Source organism: Culex pipiens, chromosome 3 (genome assembly GCF_016801865.2).
Source record: "Culex pipiens pallens isolate TS chromosome 3, TS_CPP_V2, whole genome shotgun sequence".
NCBI classification, from domain to species: Eukaryota; Metazoa; Arthropoda; class Insecta; order Diptera; family Culicidae; genus Culex; species Culex pipiens.
In genome coordinates, this window is record NC_068939.1 from 184,211,119 (window position 1) to 184,230,470 (window position 19,352).

The 19,352-nt window shown below is 37.7% G+C and overlaps 2 protein-coding genes across 4 annotated transcripts; one reads left to right on the forward strand and one right to left on the reverse strand.

The window, feature by feature from the left end:
• Nucleotides 1-392: 392 nt before the first annotated feature.
• Nucleotides 393-2,821, reverse strand: LOC120414339 (nucleosome assembly protein 1-like 1). 3 transcript variants are annotated; one of them, XM_039575493.2, is made up of 4 exons: nt 2,616-2,821; nt 1,243-2,329; nt 1,123-1,186; nt 945-1,063 (listed from the first exon to the last, which is right to left on the reverse strand). In XM_039575493.2, the coding sequence occupies exons 2-3, from the start codon at nt 2,302-2,304 to the stop codon at nt 1,151-1,153; spliced, it is 1,098 nt and encodes a 365-aa protein (XP_039431427.1). In that variant the 5' UTR covers nt 2,305-2,329; nt 2,616-2,821; the 3' UTR covers nt 945-1,063; nt 1,123-1,150. The 3 variants fall into 3 exon arrangements, with proteins under 3 accessions (XP_039431425.1, XP_039431427.1, XP_039431426.1); XM_039575492.2 differs by having other exon boundaries at nt 1,123-1,189; XM_039575491.2 differs by lacking the exon at nt 1,123-1,186 and having other exon boundaries at nt 393-1,063.
• Nucleotides 2,822-6,202: 3,381 nt separating this feature from the next.
• LOC120414334 (DNA polymerase alpha catalytic subunit) lies at nt 6,203-15,189 on the forward strand. The gene is made up of 4 exons (XM_039575474.2): nt 6,203-6,358; nt 6,420-10,456; nt 14,617-14,752; nt 14,817-15,189. The coding sequence occupies exons 1-4, from the start codon at nt 6,343-6,345 to the stop codon at nt 15,113-15,115; spliced, it is 4,488 nt and encodes a 1,495-aa protein (XP_039431408.1). The 5' UTR covers nt 6,203-6,342; the 3' UTR covers nt 15,116-15,189.
• Nucleotides 15,190-19,352: the final 4,163 nt, after the last annotated feature.

Below are 19,352 nucleotides of genomic sequence, written 5' to 3' on the forward strand. Positions count from 1 at the left end.
AAATGTATGGTTTCGAAACCAGGAATTTTAAGAAATCAAAAACATTTAAAAAAAATAAAAATTTCATAAAAGCTATGTACAGATAAACGAAACCTCAAACTTTAGTCGTAACCAATTTTCTTTATTCATCATAGATCCAATAAATGTAGCGGTTTCTTTTTCTTCTTTCACTTTTTATCCTAAATACATTTTGTTTTCAACAATGAAGCGTGTTTCGTCAATCACTTTGTATTGGTATTAGTATCGGCTGCTGATGCACTTTTTTTGTTGTTGTTTGTTTTTGCCATTTAAAATCGTACCCTTTTGAAGGAGATTTCCTCAACAATTTATTACAAAAAAGGTTTACGAAAAGATGTGGGAACAGTCAAACAAAAGAAAACGAAAAACGAAAATCTCTTTTTTTGTGATTAGTTACAGGTTTTTTATTAGAAAAAAAGTGTGATAAACCTAAGAAATAAAGGAAAAACTGCTTGCTTTTTTGTTTGTTTACTGTTTACAGTTGTTCGTGGAATCAACATGCAATTAGAGAATTATATAGAATTTACTCCGCGAGTTGTGAGAGCAGCTGCGATAGGATTTTTTTTTCTAACATCTTCGCCTGGCATGTGTGTGTGTGTGTGTGTGTGTTTCTGTGTGAAAAGGAAGTTTGCCTATCCAGCCTCTTCCGAAGGAAATCGCCGGCGTTCCTCGATTTTTCGCTGCCGCCACATTGTTTGCTTCGTATATTAATATAATATGCATTGTTTGTTTTATAGTATGCGTGTGAGAGTGAGTGTGTGTGTGGTGTGAATGCGTGTGGATTACACAGAGTGGTGGAAACGATCAAAAACGATACTCTCTCCAACACACAACAAGCGGGTTGCTGCTTCGCTCAACGGAAGTTGTATAAGATTTATATAATTGGCGTCGTTTCCTCGCTCGATTTCAGACGTTTTTACTGCTGCTGACACTCGGCCGGATTTTGGCCGTCCTTTTTCTTGCCGCCGCCACCGCGACCGCCGCGGTGCTTCTGGTTCTTGGCCGGCGGGGGCCGCTCGTCCTCCTCCTCCTCCTCTTCCTCGCCCTAAAAAGTAAGGATGTTTGATTAGTTGAAAAGTAGACATTTCTAGGTTTTGGGGGTACTTTTCAAGATCTTCAACGGGGTTCAATTTCAAGAAGTTTCGTGCAAGCCAAATCTTTCTTGAAGCTGCTTAAAATTTGAGTTAGAAGTTTCGGGGTTAAAATCAACGATTTCGAACGTACCTCTTCCTCCATCTCCTCCTCGTCTTCCTCTTCCTCCTCCTCCTCTTCCTCCTCGCCGTCGTCGTCCTCGTCCATCACCTCGCCGGTGTAGTACAGGATGGCCTTCGGGATGATGCGGGCGCGCAGGAAGTGTCCAATCTCAAAGTCCGACGCCAGCAGCATCTGCGTCTCCTCCGCGACGTCCTTGTCGTCCTCCTGCACCTGGGGCGGGTTGAAGAAGTTGAAGAACGAGTCGTTGGGCAGCGTCTTGGTCAGGGTGCGGATGACGCCGCGCTGTTTGTGCTTCTGCTGCTTCTTGATCGTCTTGACCGTCACGTTCTTGGACGGGTTCCACTGGATCGCGCAGCCGGTGCACTTGAAGATCTCCGGCCCCTCAAAGTTGAACGGTTCGTCCTGGTCGACGGCACACCGCATAAAGTACTGCTTCGACAGGACGGCATCCTTGAAGTAGGGATTGGGCGAAAAGTGGAACTCGAGGATGTAGCTCATCGGGTCGGTCTTGTAGACGATGTTCACGTTGGTCAAGTGGGCCAGAACCGGTTCGTCGTGCGGCTGGATCATGTCGGCCATGGTCTGAGTATTCTTGAACACCGTCAACCAGAACGCCGGAATGCCCTGCGCGTCCTTGATGATCTTCGAGTGCTGGTTCTTGTAGTTGAGGGCCATCTGCTTGAAGCGTTCCGTCACTTCGGCGTCAACCTCGTCGTCTTCGTCCTCGGACTCTTCCTTCCACTCGGCCTCACCCGCCTCCAGCTCCGACTCCCCCGTAATGACCGCTTTCCTGCGGTCCACCAGCGGCTGGTACAGCTCCTGGTATTTGCACTCCAGCGCGTAAACCTCCTCGAAGAACTTGGCCTCCAGCTTGAGGTACTTTTTCTGCAGGTGCTTCAACGCATTCACCCGGTGCTGGACATTCTCCGGCAGCGCCTTAATCACCTCCTTCATCATCATCCGTCGCGACGCCGAACTCATGTACGCCGGGTCGTCCAAAAAGTCCGGCACCTGGTCCTCTCCGTCCGACGCCGACTCCACGGCCTTCGCGGCACTCTCCGTTCCAGTCATACTTCCGGCCTGTTGCTAAGGCGAACTGTCAAACAAAGAGAAAAAACAATCAACTCCATGACCTACTGGGAAATGACGCACTTGTTCCCGAAGGAAAAAAAACAATCAAGGTTATGTTCCCCCCGCAAAGAACCAAAAAGAAATCCCAGCAATCCGACATTCCTCAACAGATTCCCAAACCACCCCTTGACAACAGACCCCCCCAACCAAAATTTGAGACCACCTTCCGGCGCACACACACGCCGAGCAAAAAGAAATCGCGAAAAAAAACCGCATGTTGCGTGCCGGACAATCTCCATTTTGCGACTTACCTTTCAAGTTGAGTTTTCAAAAATCCGAAAACGGACGGAAACTGGGCGGAACCCGGAATTCGGTACGCACGAACGGATTCGAGGGGAGGACACCACGTCGCACGTAGCAGGTTCCACCTAGCCTTCCTGCTGCTTCTTTCGAGGACAAAAGAGACACGACCGCCGCCTGCTAGAGTAAAACCGAACGAACGAACTGAAAAATCGCGTGTGTCGTCCCGAGCGAGCACACTTCCTGAAGGAACGCGGGTGACAGTTGTTGGGCGGTGGTGGGAAGGAGATGGATGGATGGCCGGTGACGTTTCGAGGCAGGTTTTTTGTTTCACTCGCGCGCGAAACAGCGGTTTGCGAATTTAACGACCTTGGGTTTTGCAGACTCAAAAAGAAATATGCAAAATTTTCGATTTGAACTCAAAACCTTTTTGAAGCAAAACTCAATCAAATGAAAAATTGCAAAATATTCCTGTTTGAGATTGGTTACGCCTGAATGCTTGCAAAAAAGCTTATCAATAAATGTTTTGAAAATTCAGATTTCAAATATATCTTCTAGAGGTCAAAAGTCTGATTTTGATCTATCGCGGTAGATTTTCTTCAAATAAACTGTTAAAAATTGATCGCAGTAAAGCTCTTTGAACCACAGTTTTTTGTGTGATCAACTTATTCAATGACTTGGTCGATTTTTAACAGTTCAATGCTAACGAACTAGGCATTTCAAGAAAATCTAACCGGAAACACCGAAATCAGTAAAACAGTCCGCTGTGATAACTAAAATATGACCACTGACGAACTAATGTCCCACCCCATACATATTTTGGAGAAAACTCTGACCGCAAATGCTCTAGCGAACCTCAACTCGACGCCAACATTTCAAAAAGCATCATGTACAAACCATGCGTTTTGAGAAAAACGCATTTGAATGTTTAGCATCCATTTTCAATTCCCATTTTAATATAAAAGCAAAATAAGATGTTCTAATGATAACAAACGATGAAAAACGTTGCTTTTATTGATACTTGATCATCCAAATTCAATAAAACATTATTTCCGTAATTTTATTTGAGAAAAACAAACATAACTTCTTTTGAAATCACCAACGTCTATATCACCCTGCTGTCATTGAGGGGGACGCTTTGTTATGATTCGGTTTTCTTCGCCGAATGTACATGACGCTTTGTTCATGTTGCTTTTTTTTCGTCACGAGGTTCATGTAGTCTTTTGTTTGACAGGTTGAAAGGGCTATATAAACAGGGACTGCTGATGGCAGAGATTTTGTTTATGTTACTTTATTTAAAATCATGATTAAACAGACTTTACTGAAGTAACTTTTGCTCATTTTTGGTGGAAAGGTAGCTTATTAGGAGTACTTTCAGAATATGCAATAACCCAGAAAGTGTCAAAATGTACATGATACCTTTTGAAATGTTACCGTCGAACTATATTTACATTCTGGCTCTAAAATAATCCTCTCTCTCACACGTGTTTCAACAATACATGACATGTAAACATTTTAAAAATTAATAAAAAAACGAAAGCTACAAAAATCTTTAATTTTAAAATTCAAGAATTTTAAACTTAGAATTCTAAAAATCGTAAAAATTCTAAAAATTCAAAAAATTCTAAAAATTCAAAAAATTCTAAAAATTCTAAAAATTCTAAAAATTCTAGAAATTTTAAAAATTCTAAAACTTCTAAAAATTCTTAAAATTCTAAAAATTCTAAAAATTCTAAAAATTCTAAAAAATTCTAAAAATTCTAAAAATTCTAAAAATTCTAAGAATTCTAAAAATTCTAAAAATTCTAAAAATTCTAAAAATTCTAAAAATTCTAAAAATTCTAAAAATTCTAAAAATTCTAAAAATTCTAAAATTTTTAAAAATTCTAAAAATTCTAAAAATTCTAAAAAATTTAAAAATTCTAAAAATTCTGAAAATTCTAAAAATTCTTAAAATTCTTAAAATTCTTAAAATTCTTAAAATTCTTAAAATTCTTAAAATTCTTAAAATTCTTAAAATTATTAAAATTTCTAAAATTCTTAAAATCCTTAAAATTCTTAAAATTCTTAAAATTCTTAAATTTTTTAAAATTCTTAAAATTCTTAAAATTCTTAAAATTCTTAAAATTCTTAAAATTCTTAAAATTCTTAAAATTCTTAAAATTCTTAAAATTCTTAAAATTCTTAAAATTCTTAAAATTCTTAAAATTCTTAAAATTCTTAAAATTCTTAAAATTCTTAAAATTCTTAAAATTCTTAAAATTCTTAAAATTCTTAAAATTCTTAAAATTCTTAAAATTCTTAAAATTCTTAAAATTCTTAAAATTTTTAAAATTCTTAAAATTCTTAAAATTCTTAAAATTCTTAAAATTCTTAAAATTCTTAAAATTCTTAAAATTCTTAAAATTCTTAAAATTCTTAAAATTCTTAAAATTCTTAAAATTCTTAAAATTCTTAAAATTCTTAAAATTCTTAAAATTCTTAAAATTCTTAAAATTCTTAAAATTCTTAAAATTCTTAAAATTCTTAAAATTCTTAAAATTCTTAAAATTCTTAAAATTCTTAAAATTCTTAAAATTCTTAAAATTCTTAAAATTCTTAAAATTCTTAAAATTCTTAAAATTCTTAAAATTCTTAAAATTCTTAAAATTCTTAAAATTCTTAAAATTCTTAAAATTCTTAAAATTCTTAAAATTCTTAAAATTCTTAAAATTCTTAAAATTCTTAAAATTCTTAAAATTCTTAAAATTCTTAAAATTCTAAAAATTCTAAAAATTTCTAAAAATTTTAAAAATTCTAAAAATTCTAAAAATTTTAAAAATTCTAAAAATTCTTAAAATTCTTAAAATTCTTAAAATTTCTAAAATTTTATGCATTTTAAAAATTGAAATTTGTTTTAAAAATAATTCAAGAATTTAAAAAAAATAAAGTTTTTTAAGAATTTTAAGAATTAAACAAAAAATAAAGATTTTTTAGAATTTTGGGAATTTCAAGAATTATTAAAAAATAAAATTTGGATAATTTTATTTTGATATTTAAAAGTTTCAAGAAGTTATTTTTTTTTAATTTCAAGAATAAAAGAATTCACAAAATTAAAGTTTCAAAACTGAAGATATACCATTTTCGTAATTTTTGATTTTTTAATTAAAAAAAAGTTTGTAAAATTATAAAATTTTAAAATTATTGAATTAAAAACGTAAAAAATCATAAAATTACATAAAATTTAAGCTTTAAATTTGTAAACTTAACGCAAATAAACCCATAAAATTGATAGTGGGGGTTCCAGAGACTTTAGAAAAGTGCCATTTTGTACAATTTGGCTCCGAAAATCAGATTTGTTAACATGTTTTTCAAATATCGGGAAATTTGGTCAAACTCATCGATTGATCAATCAATCACCAATCATTTCATCATAATTTTCATCAAATTTACTCTAACGTATTTTTTTTATGATTTAACCCAAATCAGAGTAATTCCGATTGAATGTGTTTCCAAACCATTCCCACCTTTATCGCATTACTTTGGGCGTCTTCGTCGACAGACGCCGACGTCAAAATTTTTTCCTTGCGTGTGTGTGCGTGTACTTTCACGTTTGGCGCCAAAACAAAACTCAAAAGTTGGCGGTTCTTCGCAGATGACCGTGTTGTTTCTAATTTTCAACAAGTATTTTCAAGTTATTTTAATTGCGTACTCATTTTAAGTTGCTGAAAAGTGTTAACAAACCTTCCCGAGCCCACAATGAGCGAATCCCCCGGTAAGTCGACTTGATCCTTGATTGAGAAACGAAAGTGGTTCCAATTGTTTACGTTTTTCAGGTTCGGACCAGCGCAGCAAGCGGCGCAAGATCGACAAACATGGTCGGTTCGCGGCGCTGGAGCGCCTGCGGGCGGCAAAGGCCACCGGCGTCAAGAATACCTATGAGGTTGGGGAGATCCAAAATGTGTACGACGAGGTCGATGAAAGCGAGTACGCCCGGATCATGAACGAGCGGGCGCGGGAGGATTTCGTGGACGATGACGATGGGAGCGGGTACGGGTACGTGGAGAACGGCCGCGAGGTGTTTGACGAGGACGAGGAGGCAGAGATTGAGGGGGGAAGGGGGAAGCAGGATGTTAAGGGTGGGAAGAAGGGGAGTAAGAAGAGGGCGCGGGAGGAGCCGGCTGCGCCGGCGGTTGGCCGGAAGTCGTTGAAGAACTACTTTAACAAGGAGCGCGAGTCGAAGGTGAAGATTGCGGACGACGATATTCTGGCGGATATTTTGGGCGAGATCAAGTCGGAGTCGACGGCGTCGGGGAGTGGCGCGGCGACGTCGACGTCGGAGAGGCGGGAGATTCGGCCGATGAAGATGGTGGTGCCGGCGCGGGCGAAGCCCGTGGACAAGGACGAGGAGATGCGCAAGTACATGGAGAACTTTAGCAAGAACATTAAGAAGCCGGAGCGCGTTGAGGAGCGGGACAGCGACGAAGAGATGCTGGATCGCGTGCTGAAGCAGAGTTCCGTTGATAATCCGAGGGCGAAGGTGGCGGCGGCGACTGCGACGGTAGTCGCGAAGGTCAAGGAGGAACCACCTGCGGTGGTGATGGCGGAGGTCAAGCAGGAGATTTCCGAGGCGGATTTGTCCCATCTGGAGAATGACTTTTTGGACGACGATTTTGACCTGCCGGCGGAGCCGGAAACGCAGCCAACGCAAAAGGTTCCGATGAGTCAGGTTGGGCAGCAGCAGCAGGTGACGGAGAAGCTGCTCAGCGGGTGGGACAACATCTGTCTGGCGGAGCTGGAGGAGGAGATGCCGGTTCCGGACGCGATGGACACGAGCATCTCGGAGGAGAGCACGGAGACGATGCGGTTCTGGTTCTGGGACGCGTGGACCGATCCGGCCAAGTGCCAGGGCGAGATTTACATCTTTGGCAAGGTGGCCACGAAGAAGCCGGGCGAGTTTCAGTCGGTTTGCGTGCACGTGCTGAACGTGGACCGGTGCATGCAGCTGTTGCCGCGGGAGAAGGAGCTGGAGACGGACGAACCGGTCACGATGCTGAGCGTGTACAATGAGTTCCGGGACGACATCAGCACCAGGTTGAAGGTGACGAATTACAAAACGAAGAAGGTGCGGAAGAACTTTGCCTACACGAGTGGAATGGCCGAGTTGGAAGTTCCGGCGGAGAGTGACTATTTGGAGGTGCGCTACAGCGCGAAGCTTCCGGCGCCGACTCTGGACCGGAAGTACCGCACGATCGCGCACATCTTCGGCACCAACACGAACATCGTGGAGCAGTTCCTGCTCGAGCGGAAGGTCAAAGGCCCGTGCTGGATGGAGATTAAAAACTTCAAGAAGAATCCGGCCCCGTCCAGTTACTGTAAGCAGGAGTTCACCGTTCCGGACATCGGCAGCATCAGCGTGGTCACGCAGGCCGCGACCACCGCACCTCCTCCACCTCTCGTAATCTGCGCCATCAACGTGCGCAGCATCCTGAACAAGGGAAACAACGAAATCGCCATGATTTCGATGCTGACCCACGATCGATTCCCGCTGAACCGCGCCGCCCCGAATCCCCCATTTACGAAGGCCTTTTGCGGCGTTGCGCGCCCTTCCGGCACCAGTTGGCCGTACGATTTCAACCCGGCCGAGAAGAAGCGCACCAAGGTGACCAAGTGCGAAAACGAGCGCACGCTGCTGAACTGGTTCCTGTCCATGTACGGGAACATCGATCCGGATCTGGTCGTTACGCACGACGCGTACGACTTCCAGCTGGACCTGATCTGCCAGCGGTTGATGGCGATGAAGATTCCGCAGTGGGCGCGGGTCAGCCGGCTGAAGATGAAGACGCCGTCGACGAGGCGCGTTGATGACTTCTTCGTTGGGCGGTTGATCTGCGACGTGAAGACCTCGGCCGAGGAGTTGATCAAGTCGCGCAGTTACGATCTGAACACGCTCTGCGCGGAGGTGTTGAAGGTTCAGGACGGCGAGCGGAAGGACGTGCTGCTGGAGGACATTCCGGCGATGTTTGAAAAGTCCGCCGAACTCGGCCAGTTGATCGACCTCACGATGCAGGACAATTTCTACACGATGCGGCTGTTGTGCGAGATGAACGTGCTTCCGTTGGCGCTGCAGATCACGCAGATTGCCGGAAACCTGATGAACCGGACGCTGCACGGAGGTCGCGCCGAGCGGAACGAGTTCCTGCTGCTGCACGCGTTCAACGAGAAGGACTACATCCTGCCGGACAAGGTGCAGACCAAGATGGGCGCCACGCAGGAGGCCGGCGAACCGGCGGAACGTCGCAAGCCCAAGAGCAAGGCCGCCTACTCCGGAGGTCTCGTCCTCGATCCGATCAAGGGCTTCTACGACAAGTTCATCCTGTTGATGGACTTCAACTCGCTGTACCCGAGCATCATCCAGGAGTACAATATCTGCTTCACGACGGTTCCACCGCCGCCCCCAGGCGAAGAAACCCCGACCATCCTCCAGACCGAAGAAATGGGCATTCTCCCTAGGCAGGTTCGCAAGCTGGTCGAAAGTCGCCGAGCCGTCAAGCAACTCATGAAGGCACCCGGCCTCGAACCCGAACAGATGATGCAGTACAACATCCGCCAGATGGCCCTCAAACTAACCGCCAACTCCCTTTACGGTTGCCTCGGCTACACCCGGTCCCGCTTCTACGCCCAGCACATGGCCGCACTCATCACCCAAAAAGGTCGCGAAATCCTCATGAACACCAAGAGCATCGTCGAGAAGATGGACTACCAAGTCATCTACGGCGACACGGACAGCATCATGATCAACACCAACATCGTCGACTACGACCAGGTCTTCAAAATCGGCGCCAGCATCAAACAGTTCGTCAACCGAACCTACAAGTGCCTCGAACTCGACGTCGACGGCATCTACAAGTACCTCCTCCTCCTGAAAAAGAAAAAATACGCCGCCGTCTCCATCACCAAATCCGGAAACGAGTTCAAATGCACCCAAGAACTCAAAGGTCTCGACATCGTCCGTCGCGACTGGTCCAAACTGGCCGTCATCGCCGGCAACTTTGTCCTCGCCGAAATCCTCTCCGACAAACCCATGGACGAACGCATCGAAAACATCCACGCCAAACTCGAAAAGCTCAAAACCGACCTCCTCACCGGCGCAACCTACCCCTCCCTCCTCGACATCACCAAACAGCTAACCCGCGCCCTCAACGAGTACTCCGACTCCTCCCAGCTTCCCCACGTCACCGTCGCCATGCGCATGAACAAAACCCGCAACCGCAACTTCAAACGCGGCGACATGGTCGGCTACATCATCTGCGACGACGGAACGTCCTCCCCGGCCATGAAGCGCGCCTACCACATCGACGAACTCAAAGACCCCGCCAACAAGGACAAACTCAAACCGGACGTCGACTACTACCTCGCCCAGCAGGTCTTCCCCGTCGTGTTCCGCATCTGCGAACCCCTCGAGGGAACCGACGCCTGCCGACTCGCGCTCGCCCTCGGCCTCGACCCCAAAAAGTTCCAAGCCCTGGGCGCAACCTCCCGCGACGGTTACGATCGCGATCACGCCGAGGGCGAAGCCGTCCAGAAAACGATCGCGCAAAAGTACCGGATGTGTCACCGGTTCGAGTTCAAGTGTGTCGCCTGCGGCAGCAACAACCCCGTGGCGGCTGGATTCCGCAAGGACGGGGGCAAGCAGCGGAGCGTGTTTGAGCGGTGCGCGAACGAAAAGTGTGAGGTGCGGCCGCTGCACTACCTGCCGGCGATCAAGAATCAGCTCACGCTGGCAATCCGGGGGGACATTAAGCGGTTCTACGAGCGGTGGATGGTTTGTGACAATCCGATTTGTGGCGTCAACACGAGGCTGTCGTCGCAGGTAACTTGATCGTTGGCGAGATGAGTGCGTTGAACTTCTCAAGCGTCTCTTCTAGAATCTATTTTAAAATCTACAGTAATTTTTTTTGAAACAAAATTTTCAATTTTTGCTTTTTGGATGTTTTTAGAACCGCCTTGAGTCAGGGGTATTCGAAAACACCCAAAAAGCAAAAAGTAAAAATTTTGTTTATAGGACCTTTAAAAAAAACTCGAGAAATATAAAAATATGGGAGTTGCAAAATTTAACAATTGAATGCTGAAAAAAAAAATGCCCATATAAAATATCTAAAAATTTAGTTTTAATTTATTTAATTTTTTTTATTCCTTCCAAAATGCAATGAATTTTTTTTCTGAATTTTAAAATATATTAATTATGGAAATTTAAAATTTAAGAAGTTAATGATATTAGAATTTAACGATTTCATATTATCAGAATTAAAGAATTAAAGATTTTTGGAATTTTTGAATTCACAAAATTTTAAAATTTTAGAATAAGAATTAAACAACTTTTAGAATTTTTTAAATTTCAGATTTTTTTTTAATTTTAAATATTTAAAAAAATCTAAAATTTAAGAATTCTAAAAACTTTAGAATTTTAAAATTTAAAAATTCTTAAATTTTAGAATTTTTTGAATTTTATAACTTTGAAATTTTAAAATCTTTAAAAATTTTAGGTTTTAAAATCATAAAATTTAAAAGTTTTAAAATTTTAGATTAAGAATTTTAAAATTTTTGAAGTTTATAGAATGTGAACTTCAGAATTCTAAAATTTTATATTTTTTTGATTTTTCAAAATTTTAGAACAACAAATAAATAGGTTTAGAATTTTTTTAATTTCAGAATTTTAACTTTTTAGAATTTTTTGAATTTTGGAATTTAAGGATGTCTGAATTTTAGATTTAGAATTTTCGAATTATTGTATTTTAGATTTTTTAAATTTGTGAATTGATTGTTTTTATTAATTTAATTAAATTAAGATTTTTTTTAATTTTAGTATTTAAGAATTTTATTTTTTTTTAATTTTAAAATTTTAGATATAAATTAAAATTAAGATATTTTGAATTTTTAAAATTTCAAGACCTAGATTTTTTTGAATTTTACAACTTTAAAATGTTAAAATCTTTAAAAATTTTAGAATGTAGGATTTAAAATTTTAGAATTCCAGAATTTTTGAAATTTTGAATTTTTGTATTTTAGAATGTTAGATTTAGAGTTTTAGAATTCTATTATTTTTAATTTGTGAATTTATAATTTTTAGAAATTTAACAAAGCTCAGAATTTTTTGAATTCTAGAATTTGATTTTTTTTTTAATTTAAAAACTTAATTCTGAAATTTTAGATTTTTTTTTTGAAGTTTTAAAATTTTTAAACTTTAGGATTTTTTAAATTTTACAACCTTAAAACTTTAAGATCTTTAAATTTTTTTTTTTCAAAATCCTCTAGTTTAAAAATTTTAGAATGTAAGATTTAAAATTTTAGAATTCTAAAATTTTCGAAATTTTAGAATTTAATTTTTGAAGATTTTTTAAAAATTTTGAATTTTAGAACAAGAAATTTAGAATTAGAATGAGAATTTTAGAATTAGAATTTTAGAATTAGAATATTAGAATTAGAATTTTAGAATTAGAATTTTAAAATTCTATAATTTTAGAATTTTAGAATTCTAAAAAGTTTTGAATTTGAAAACTTTTAAATTTTAGAATGCTAATTTTAGAAATTTTAGAATTTTTGAATTTCAGGATGTCTGAATTTAGGAATTATAGAATGTTAGATTTAGAGTTTTAGAAATCCAGAATTTTAGATTTTCTAAATTTTTGAATTACATTTTTTTAGAAATTAAAAAAAAAACTAGAATTTGTAGAGTTTTGTATTTTATAATTTAAATAATTTAGAATTAGAATTTTATAAACCTAAGAATTTTAACTTTTAGAATTTAAATTTCAGAATTATTAAATTTTAGGATTTTTTGAATTTTTAAAATTTTAAAACTTTAGAGTTTTTTGAACTTTACAACTTTAAAGTTTTAAAATCTTATATAATTCAAATTTTAAAATCTTAAAGTTAGAAAATTTTAGAACGTGAAATTGAAAAATTTAGAATTTTAGAATTCTAGAGTTCATGAAATTTCAGAATTTATTTTTTTTCAGAATTTTTAAAATTGTTGAATTCAGGATATCAGAATTTAAGAGTCAGAATTTTAAAATTTAGAAATTTTAGAAACTTAAAAATACTTGAATGTGAATTTTAAAATTCTGACATTTTAAAAATTCTTAAATTTTTTAAATCTCAAAATTTTAAAACATTTGGAATTTTAAAATTTGAGTAAAAATTAATTTAAAAATTCCAAAATTTTTAGTTTTACAGTTTAAGGTTTAGAAATTTAAAATTCTAGAATTTTGGAAGTTCCGAATTTAAATTTTTTAGAATTTTTTTTTTTTATCAATTTGAGAATTTTGGGATAAGTTTCAGGATGTTACATTTAAAGTTTTAAAATTCTAGAATTTGAGATTTTTGAAATTATATTTTTTTTAATTTGTTTTAGAATTTCAGGATTTCTGAATTTCAGAATTTTAGAACGTTGGAATTTTAAAAGTTTTGAATCTTTATAATTCTAACATTCTAAAATTTTTAAATTATCGATTTTTAAAATTTTGGTTATATTCCTTGTTATATTGAGAATTTTAGAGTTGCAGAATTCTAGAATTTTAAGAGTTACTCGATTAAATTTTCATCCCTATCTGCATAGGAAACCCATGAGGGATAGGTTGATTTGAAAATTTAATCTAGAGTTATTAATTTTTCGAATTTTAGTATTTTAGATTTTTAGAGTTTTAGAATTTAGAAATTTTGAATATGAATTTTAGAATTCTTGAATTTTTCTAATATTAATTTTTTTGAAAATTCCGGAAGTTGAAAATTTTTAGTATTTTTTAAATTTTTGAATTTAATTTTACAATTTTTATCATATTACTTGTTATATTCAGAATTTTAGAGGTGCAACTTGCAGAATTTTAATTTTTTTAATAGTTTTTTTTTACCCTGGGCCTTGTAAAGTCAAGGGGCATTTGGGTATACATTCTTTTTTATAAGCACTATGGACACCACTTCATGCTACGAGAACTCGCTTTGTCGCAGCCCCATGGCTTAAGCGTTGACCGATAAGCTGTCTTCGTGAACTAGGTAGTTCTCCGATAGTGAAAATATCACAATTGCACAAGACACCGCTGCTTCTGTGACTTTTTCACTATCACAATGTGGGATTTAGGTTGGGACTTCAGGATAGTACAATTGATTTGTTGCTCAGCTTTAGCATTTAAAATAAACCAGTATCCTTTCCAAATCTATTTGATGATAAATTTAGTTGCAATTGTTAAGTTAGAGTAATGCTGTCAATAAACTTTGATAGATGTAGAATACTAGGCATTCTTTTATGTCAAATTGTCCATAGAGTCTCGATCAATCAACAATGTAATGATATCGGACAAAATTCGTTGATCTGTTGAACTAACGGTTTTCGGATTATAATTGTATCGACCATTGTTGCGAATCGAGGAACTACGGATTTTTTGACGTAAATGGTCATTTCTTTTTCAAATCGCGGTTTCTATCCTATTTGTATATCAGTTCATAAATTTTTATTGTTTTTGATAGAAGTAGTACTACAACAGGAAAGGAATGTTTAGTTTTGAACATTAAGTTTAGAGGATTTTAGATTAAAGTTTAGATTTTCAATTCAAAGTAGTTAGCAAATGAATATTTGGACTTAAATGAATAATTGAATAAGTTGGACTTATGAATAACACACAACTGTGCATTCATTCTAGAGTCAGATCCATACAGCGTCAGTGTTTATTTGGTCGAAGTGTACTAATTCATTGGCAGGTCTGATTCTAGTTGTAATGTACGACAAGACTACTGACGGACGTGACAGGACGAGGGCCCAGTTTAGAGGTTTCAACATCAACGATGTGCGGCTGGATCACCCTCTCAAAAAAAAAAAAAAAAAAAAAAAGAATTAAGTACTAACATTTTTTATAACTTTAAGATTTTTTCAAACAAATATGTGTATGGTAAAATCAAAGGTGGGAAATTGTAATAATAGGATTACTTGTTTTTAAAAGAATGTTAGAATGCGCGTGTAACAATTTCTCAATCTTTCAGGTCGCCACCAAGAACAACCCAAACTGTCTGAACTGCCTCAAGGGGCTGCTCGTCCAACAGTACTCGGAGACCGATCTGTACCTGCAGCTGAACTATTACAACTACATCTTTGACCTGAGCCACTACAGCAGCAAATGTAAGCAGTTTCAGCTATCTAAAATTTGAACCAACTTTAATCTCCTCTCCAAAAAACCTTCCAGTCACCCGCACGCTCCCCCTGGACATCCGCGAGGCGCACGACAAGCTGCGGGAAATGGTCCGCCAGTTCCTGGTCAAGTCCAAGTACGCCACCGTCCGGATGTCCACGCTGTACATGAACTACGCGATCAACGATGCCACCGGCCAGAAGGTGAACGCCGTGAAGGCATTCGCGGAAGTGGCCGCCACCAAGGTCGGAGGAGGAGGAGAGGTCAAGGTGAAGAGGGAAGGTAAAATGGGAGCGCCGGCGGCGTCCAAGAAGAGGCACTTTCCCTTTGGGAAGTTTCTGAATCGCAAGTAGATTTGTTTGGGTTGTTTTATTGTGTACGCCTTTTTTATATATTTGTAATGAAAAGGTTTAGCCGTATGAGATGATTTAGCGTTTTTTTTTAATCCGAAAGATTCCCCCGTTAGCAAGATTTTCAAACTAAATGACTAAAATAGTAATAGAATTTTTTCGAGTAAGTGGATCACCCTAATATTGAGGCTTGAAGAATACTATTTCGGTCACTCTGTGCTATTCCAGATGCCAGAGCTATTATTTTTTTCTCAAAGATTTTTTTAAAATCAAATTCAATTAAGACCAATTGATCATCTTGAAACAGTTTTGATTTTTTTTAAATTTTTGCGCCAACTGAGCTAAATTAAAAATGCCGCTCTAACCTTTTCTATAACATCCTTGCGCTGATCGAATTTCCTATTCGGGGGGGTGATTCATGATTTTTTTCCGTTTTCATCTTTCGTGCATTTTTTTCTGCGGTGGAATCCAAGATGCATAGGTACAAACGGATCATTATCGGAGGTCCACTTTTTATTTTGACTGAAAACTTTCTTTTTTTCAGTAAAGCAAAGCAATCCACTTTTGTGGGCTCTGTTGCAAGTTTCTGCTCATTTCTAGGCGTCCGAAGGTTATGTGTGGTGAGTCACCCAAAACCTCTTTTACGCAAATGGACCGACGTTTTACTTCCCCATCCGATAGAAGGCCAGGAGGATAAGGCGGGAATCGAACCCGCGCCCCATAGCAACTTAGGGATCGGCAGCCGAAGCCGCTAACCACCGCGCCACGAGGCCCTCCTTTTTTTCAGTAATAGGGTTATCTACGTGCGCATATAATGCGTTCAGTAAAATTAAAAAAAAAAGATTGATTTAGGAAATTCTTTTACAATTTCTGTTTTACAACGTTTTAATTTTGCTTAAAATATAAAAAAACGGACAGTAATTTTCTAATGGTACGTTCGTTTGATGGCTAGTTCCACACTGAGTGTTGCACTCAGGACTGTCAAAGTGTTTCTTTGAAGAAAATCGTGTTAGATCCGCACGAGTTTCGCCGACATCTTGGAACTGAAACTGTAGTGCCGCACTCGTTATTTTTTCAGTTTAATGCGAGTTCCACGCACACTGACAAATGACGTTCGATTAAACCAAAACTGGAACCGACGAGTGCGGTATTCAGTGCCGCACCGGCTCTTCAAACGAACGTACCATAAGCAATGTCAACATATTTTTAATAAAATGAAACCTTTTTAAAGAATTTTTACTCAGCGTCAGTATCCAATTAACCCTCTAACGCCCATGGTAGCACCAGAGCACCAAGAATCGAATTGCTCGGAGATGTGACAATATTTTCAACTGCTTCTTTTTTCAAATTACACTTCTGATCAAAGTCCATACCTGTCCATACACATTTATGAAGTACGAGCTTTGTTATAGACAAAAATGCAAACAAAAATGGGGTATTGTTGGAAAAATCATTAAACACTATTTTTACAAGCTGGCACAACCGACATGAAAGCATTTTCTATAAGCTATTGTATTCCATATGTTTATAGGACCTAATATAAAAAAGTCTGGAAATGTTCACGAGTCATTTGGACCCTTCTTAAGAGCACTTGTACAGTAGTTGTTCGGTAACTGGGCGTTGTTTAACTGGGCTGCTTTTGAACTGGGCGCTCGATAACTGGGCCGTAGTCCAGTTAAAAAGCAGACAAACGCCAAAAAACCAACACAAACCAAAATGACCGAGGGGTTAATAGATGCAAAAATCATATTCAATAAATAAAAAACCCTTTTTTCAAACTTTTGTTTAATTTCAAGTTACAATTAAAGAAATATGAAAAGTAAGCATTGTAAATAAATTTGAGTAAATTTTATTTTAATATTTCATCTGGAAAATATTATGCATCGGTGGTCCCCTCGTTATTTTTTGTTCAGCCCAGTTAACGAGCAACATTCGGTACCCGGCCTACGTTCTCAGCCCAGTTACCGAACAACTACTGTACATTGAATTTGAAATTAATTTCGCAACGCGTTTTTCAAAATGGTGCACCAGAGCACCACTGGGCATTAGGAGAACAAAAAATATTGAAGACTGATATTCCAAAGTGCGTTAAAATCAACAATTTTGTTATAAAATCGTCCCCCAAAATTCGATTTCAATCTTGAGATATTCAACAAAATCCGAAAAAACTCCGTGCATTTTTGTCACTTTTCATATGAAAGAAGTTTCAATCTTGTCGTGCTATCTTGTCACAGTCTGAAAATTGATGTAAGTGCGACAATTGGCCAAAGGGAATTCAGGTTAGAACGCGTTTGACGCACGTAAAAGTTAGACTACCGGAAACATTTGTAATTATAACTCGGGACTCCAGCAACCAACTTCAACCAAACTTCGGGACAATGCACAGAATGGTCAGTCAAACAAAACTAGAGCGTCCAATTTCCCGTCCCGGGAAAAAAAATCCCGGGAATTCCCGGGATTTCCCGAAAAATAATATTTCCCGTTTCCCGGGAAATTTGTAAATTTCCCGGGAATTCCCGAAATTCAAGCGGAAGTATACATTTTCCTTACCTTGGTCCCAATTTTTTTGAAAATTTATAAAAAAAATAATGAGAGAACCTAACTTTATTTATTTATTCTAATCTACTGTGCATATTGAACTAATAAGAATAAATCAGGTTCATTTCAGGTGTATTTCAGATAATATTTATTGTAAAACGGGGTAACAATGATAGGATTTCATTCTGTTTTTATAATTTTTTTCCAACTGGTAAGGTTTGTCTCAAGATTATTATTTTGTAAAACATATCCTGGGGTAGGCCACACAAAATCCATGCACTATTGTTGGAAAAAATGGTTTTCAATAGTATTTGAAAATAGTGGCGTTGAAAATTGTATTTAGCATTTTGGGTTGACTTTGTACAAAGTTTTGTTGTTAAAATCAGATTTAAAGTGCTCACATTTTACACAATCACTAAGGTTGCTGATAAGTTTTTAAGAAGAAAAAAAAATCAATGTGTAAATTGACTTAACTCAGTTTATAAGTTTTTTAACAATATAGGTACATATAAATTATAGGTGAAATTGATAAAAAGTCAAAATTTTGCCTAAAAATCGTTAAAATGAGTTTTGTTGATAAAATTACGGTCTATAACAAGTTATTTGCCATGAAAAACATAATTTCTGCATGATTTTTTTTTTGCTTTATGAGTCAACGTTATTCTTAAACATATTCCCTTTAAATGGTAACAGAGACAAATTTAAAAGCGTTGTTATGGTTGAGAAGCATGGATTTTACTCACTGATTCAAAATTTGATTTAAAAAATAATACTTATCAACAAAAAAAAATCAATTGATTTTATTTTGATTTGGTAGGAGTTGAAAAACAGCATTTAAAATTAGAAAATTTCAATATTTTTATAAAGTTGTATGATTTTTAAAAGCAGTCAAGCCATTAATTGACCCCCACACTCATTTTGAACATTAAAGTTGCTGTTCCATACAATTTTGTTGCAAAACATCGATCAGAAGCAGGATAAGATCAATTTTCTATAAATTTAAAATTTCCCGGGAATTCCCGGGATTTCCCGGGAAATTTGTTAAAAATTTCCCGTTTCCCGGGAATTTTGTAACCCCGGGAAATTGGACGCTCTAAACAAAACGTATTTGTTATTGTTTACATTACGTGCTCTAGTCTTTGTTTTTTCAAGGTCAAACATTAAAATGCGTTTTCTCGGAACATCGAAATGGCGGGTGCGACAAGATACCACGACAGCGTCGAAATGCTCTTGAAACTGCGATTATATTCATTTGACAGTATTTTATTTCAATGCTATCTATCTATTTATTACCAATTCAGATTAGATTGGTGCAGGGAATCACGACAAATATTTGATCTTGATTCTCATTCAATTAACAGAGACCGAGAAAATAACACTTGTCGCAATTAGTCAAGCTTATATTTGAGTTTTGGATTCATTTAACTTAGGAAAATCATACAATGCATACTCGCTATCTAAAAAAATCATCTGAATATTTTAGATATTTCATAATCGTTATCACTAGATTTTGTGATTTTTCCCAAAAAATTACCGGATTCACCTTAATTTTCACCGGCTTGCACGCAACTTGCATGCAATAACGAGCCGGGCTGAATATTCGCCGCGGGCAACCCCAAACGGGTAGCCATCTTGTGTTTTCGCGCAGTTTTTTCGTTCTAACCTAAAAATAAGCAGGCCTACCCATGATTTTCGCCTCACC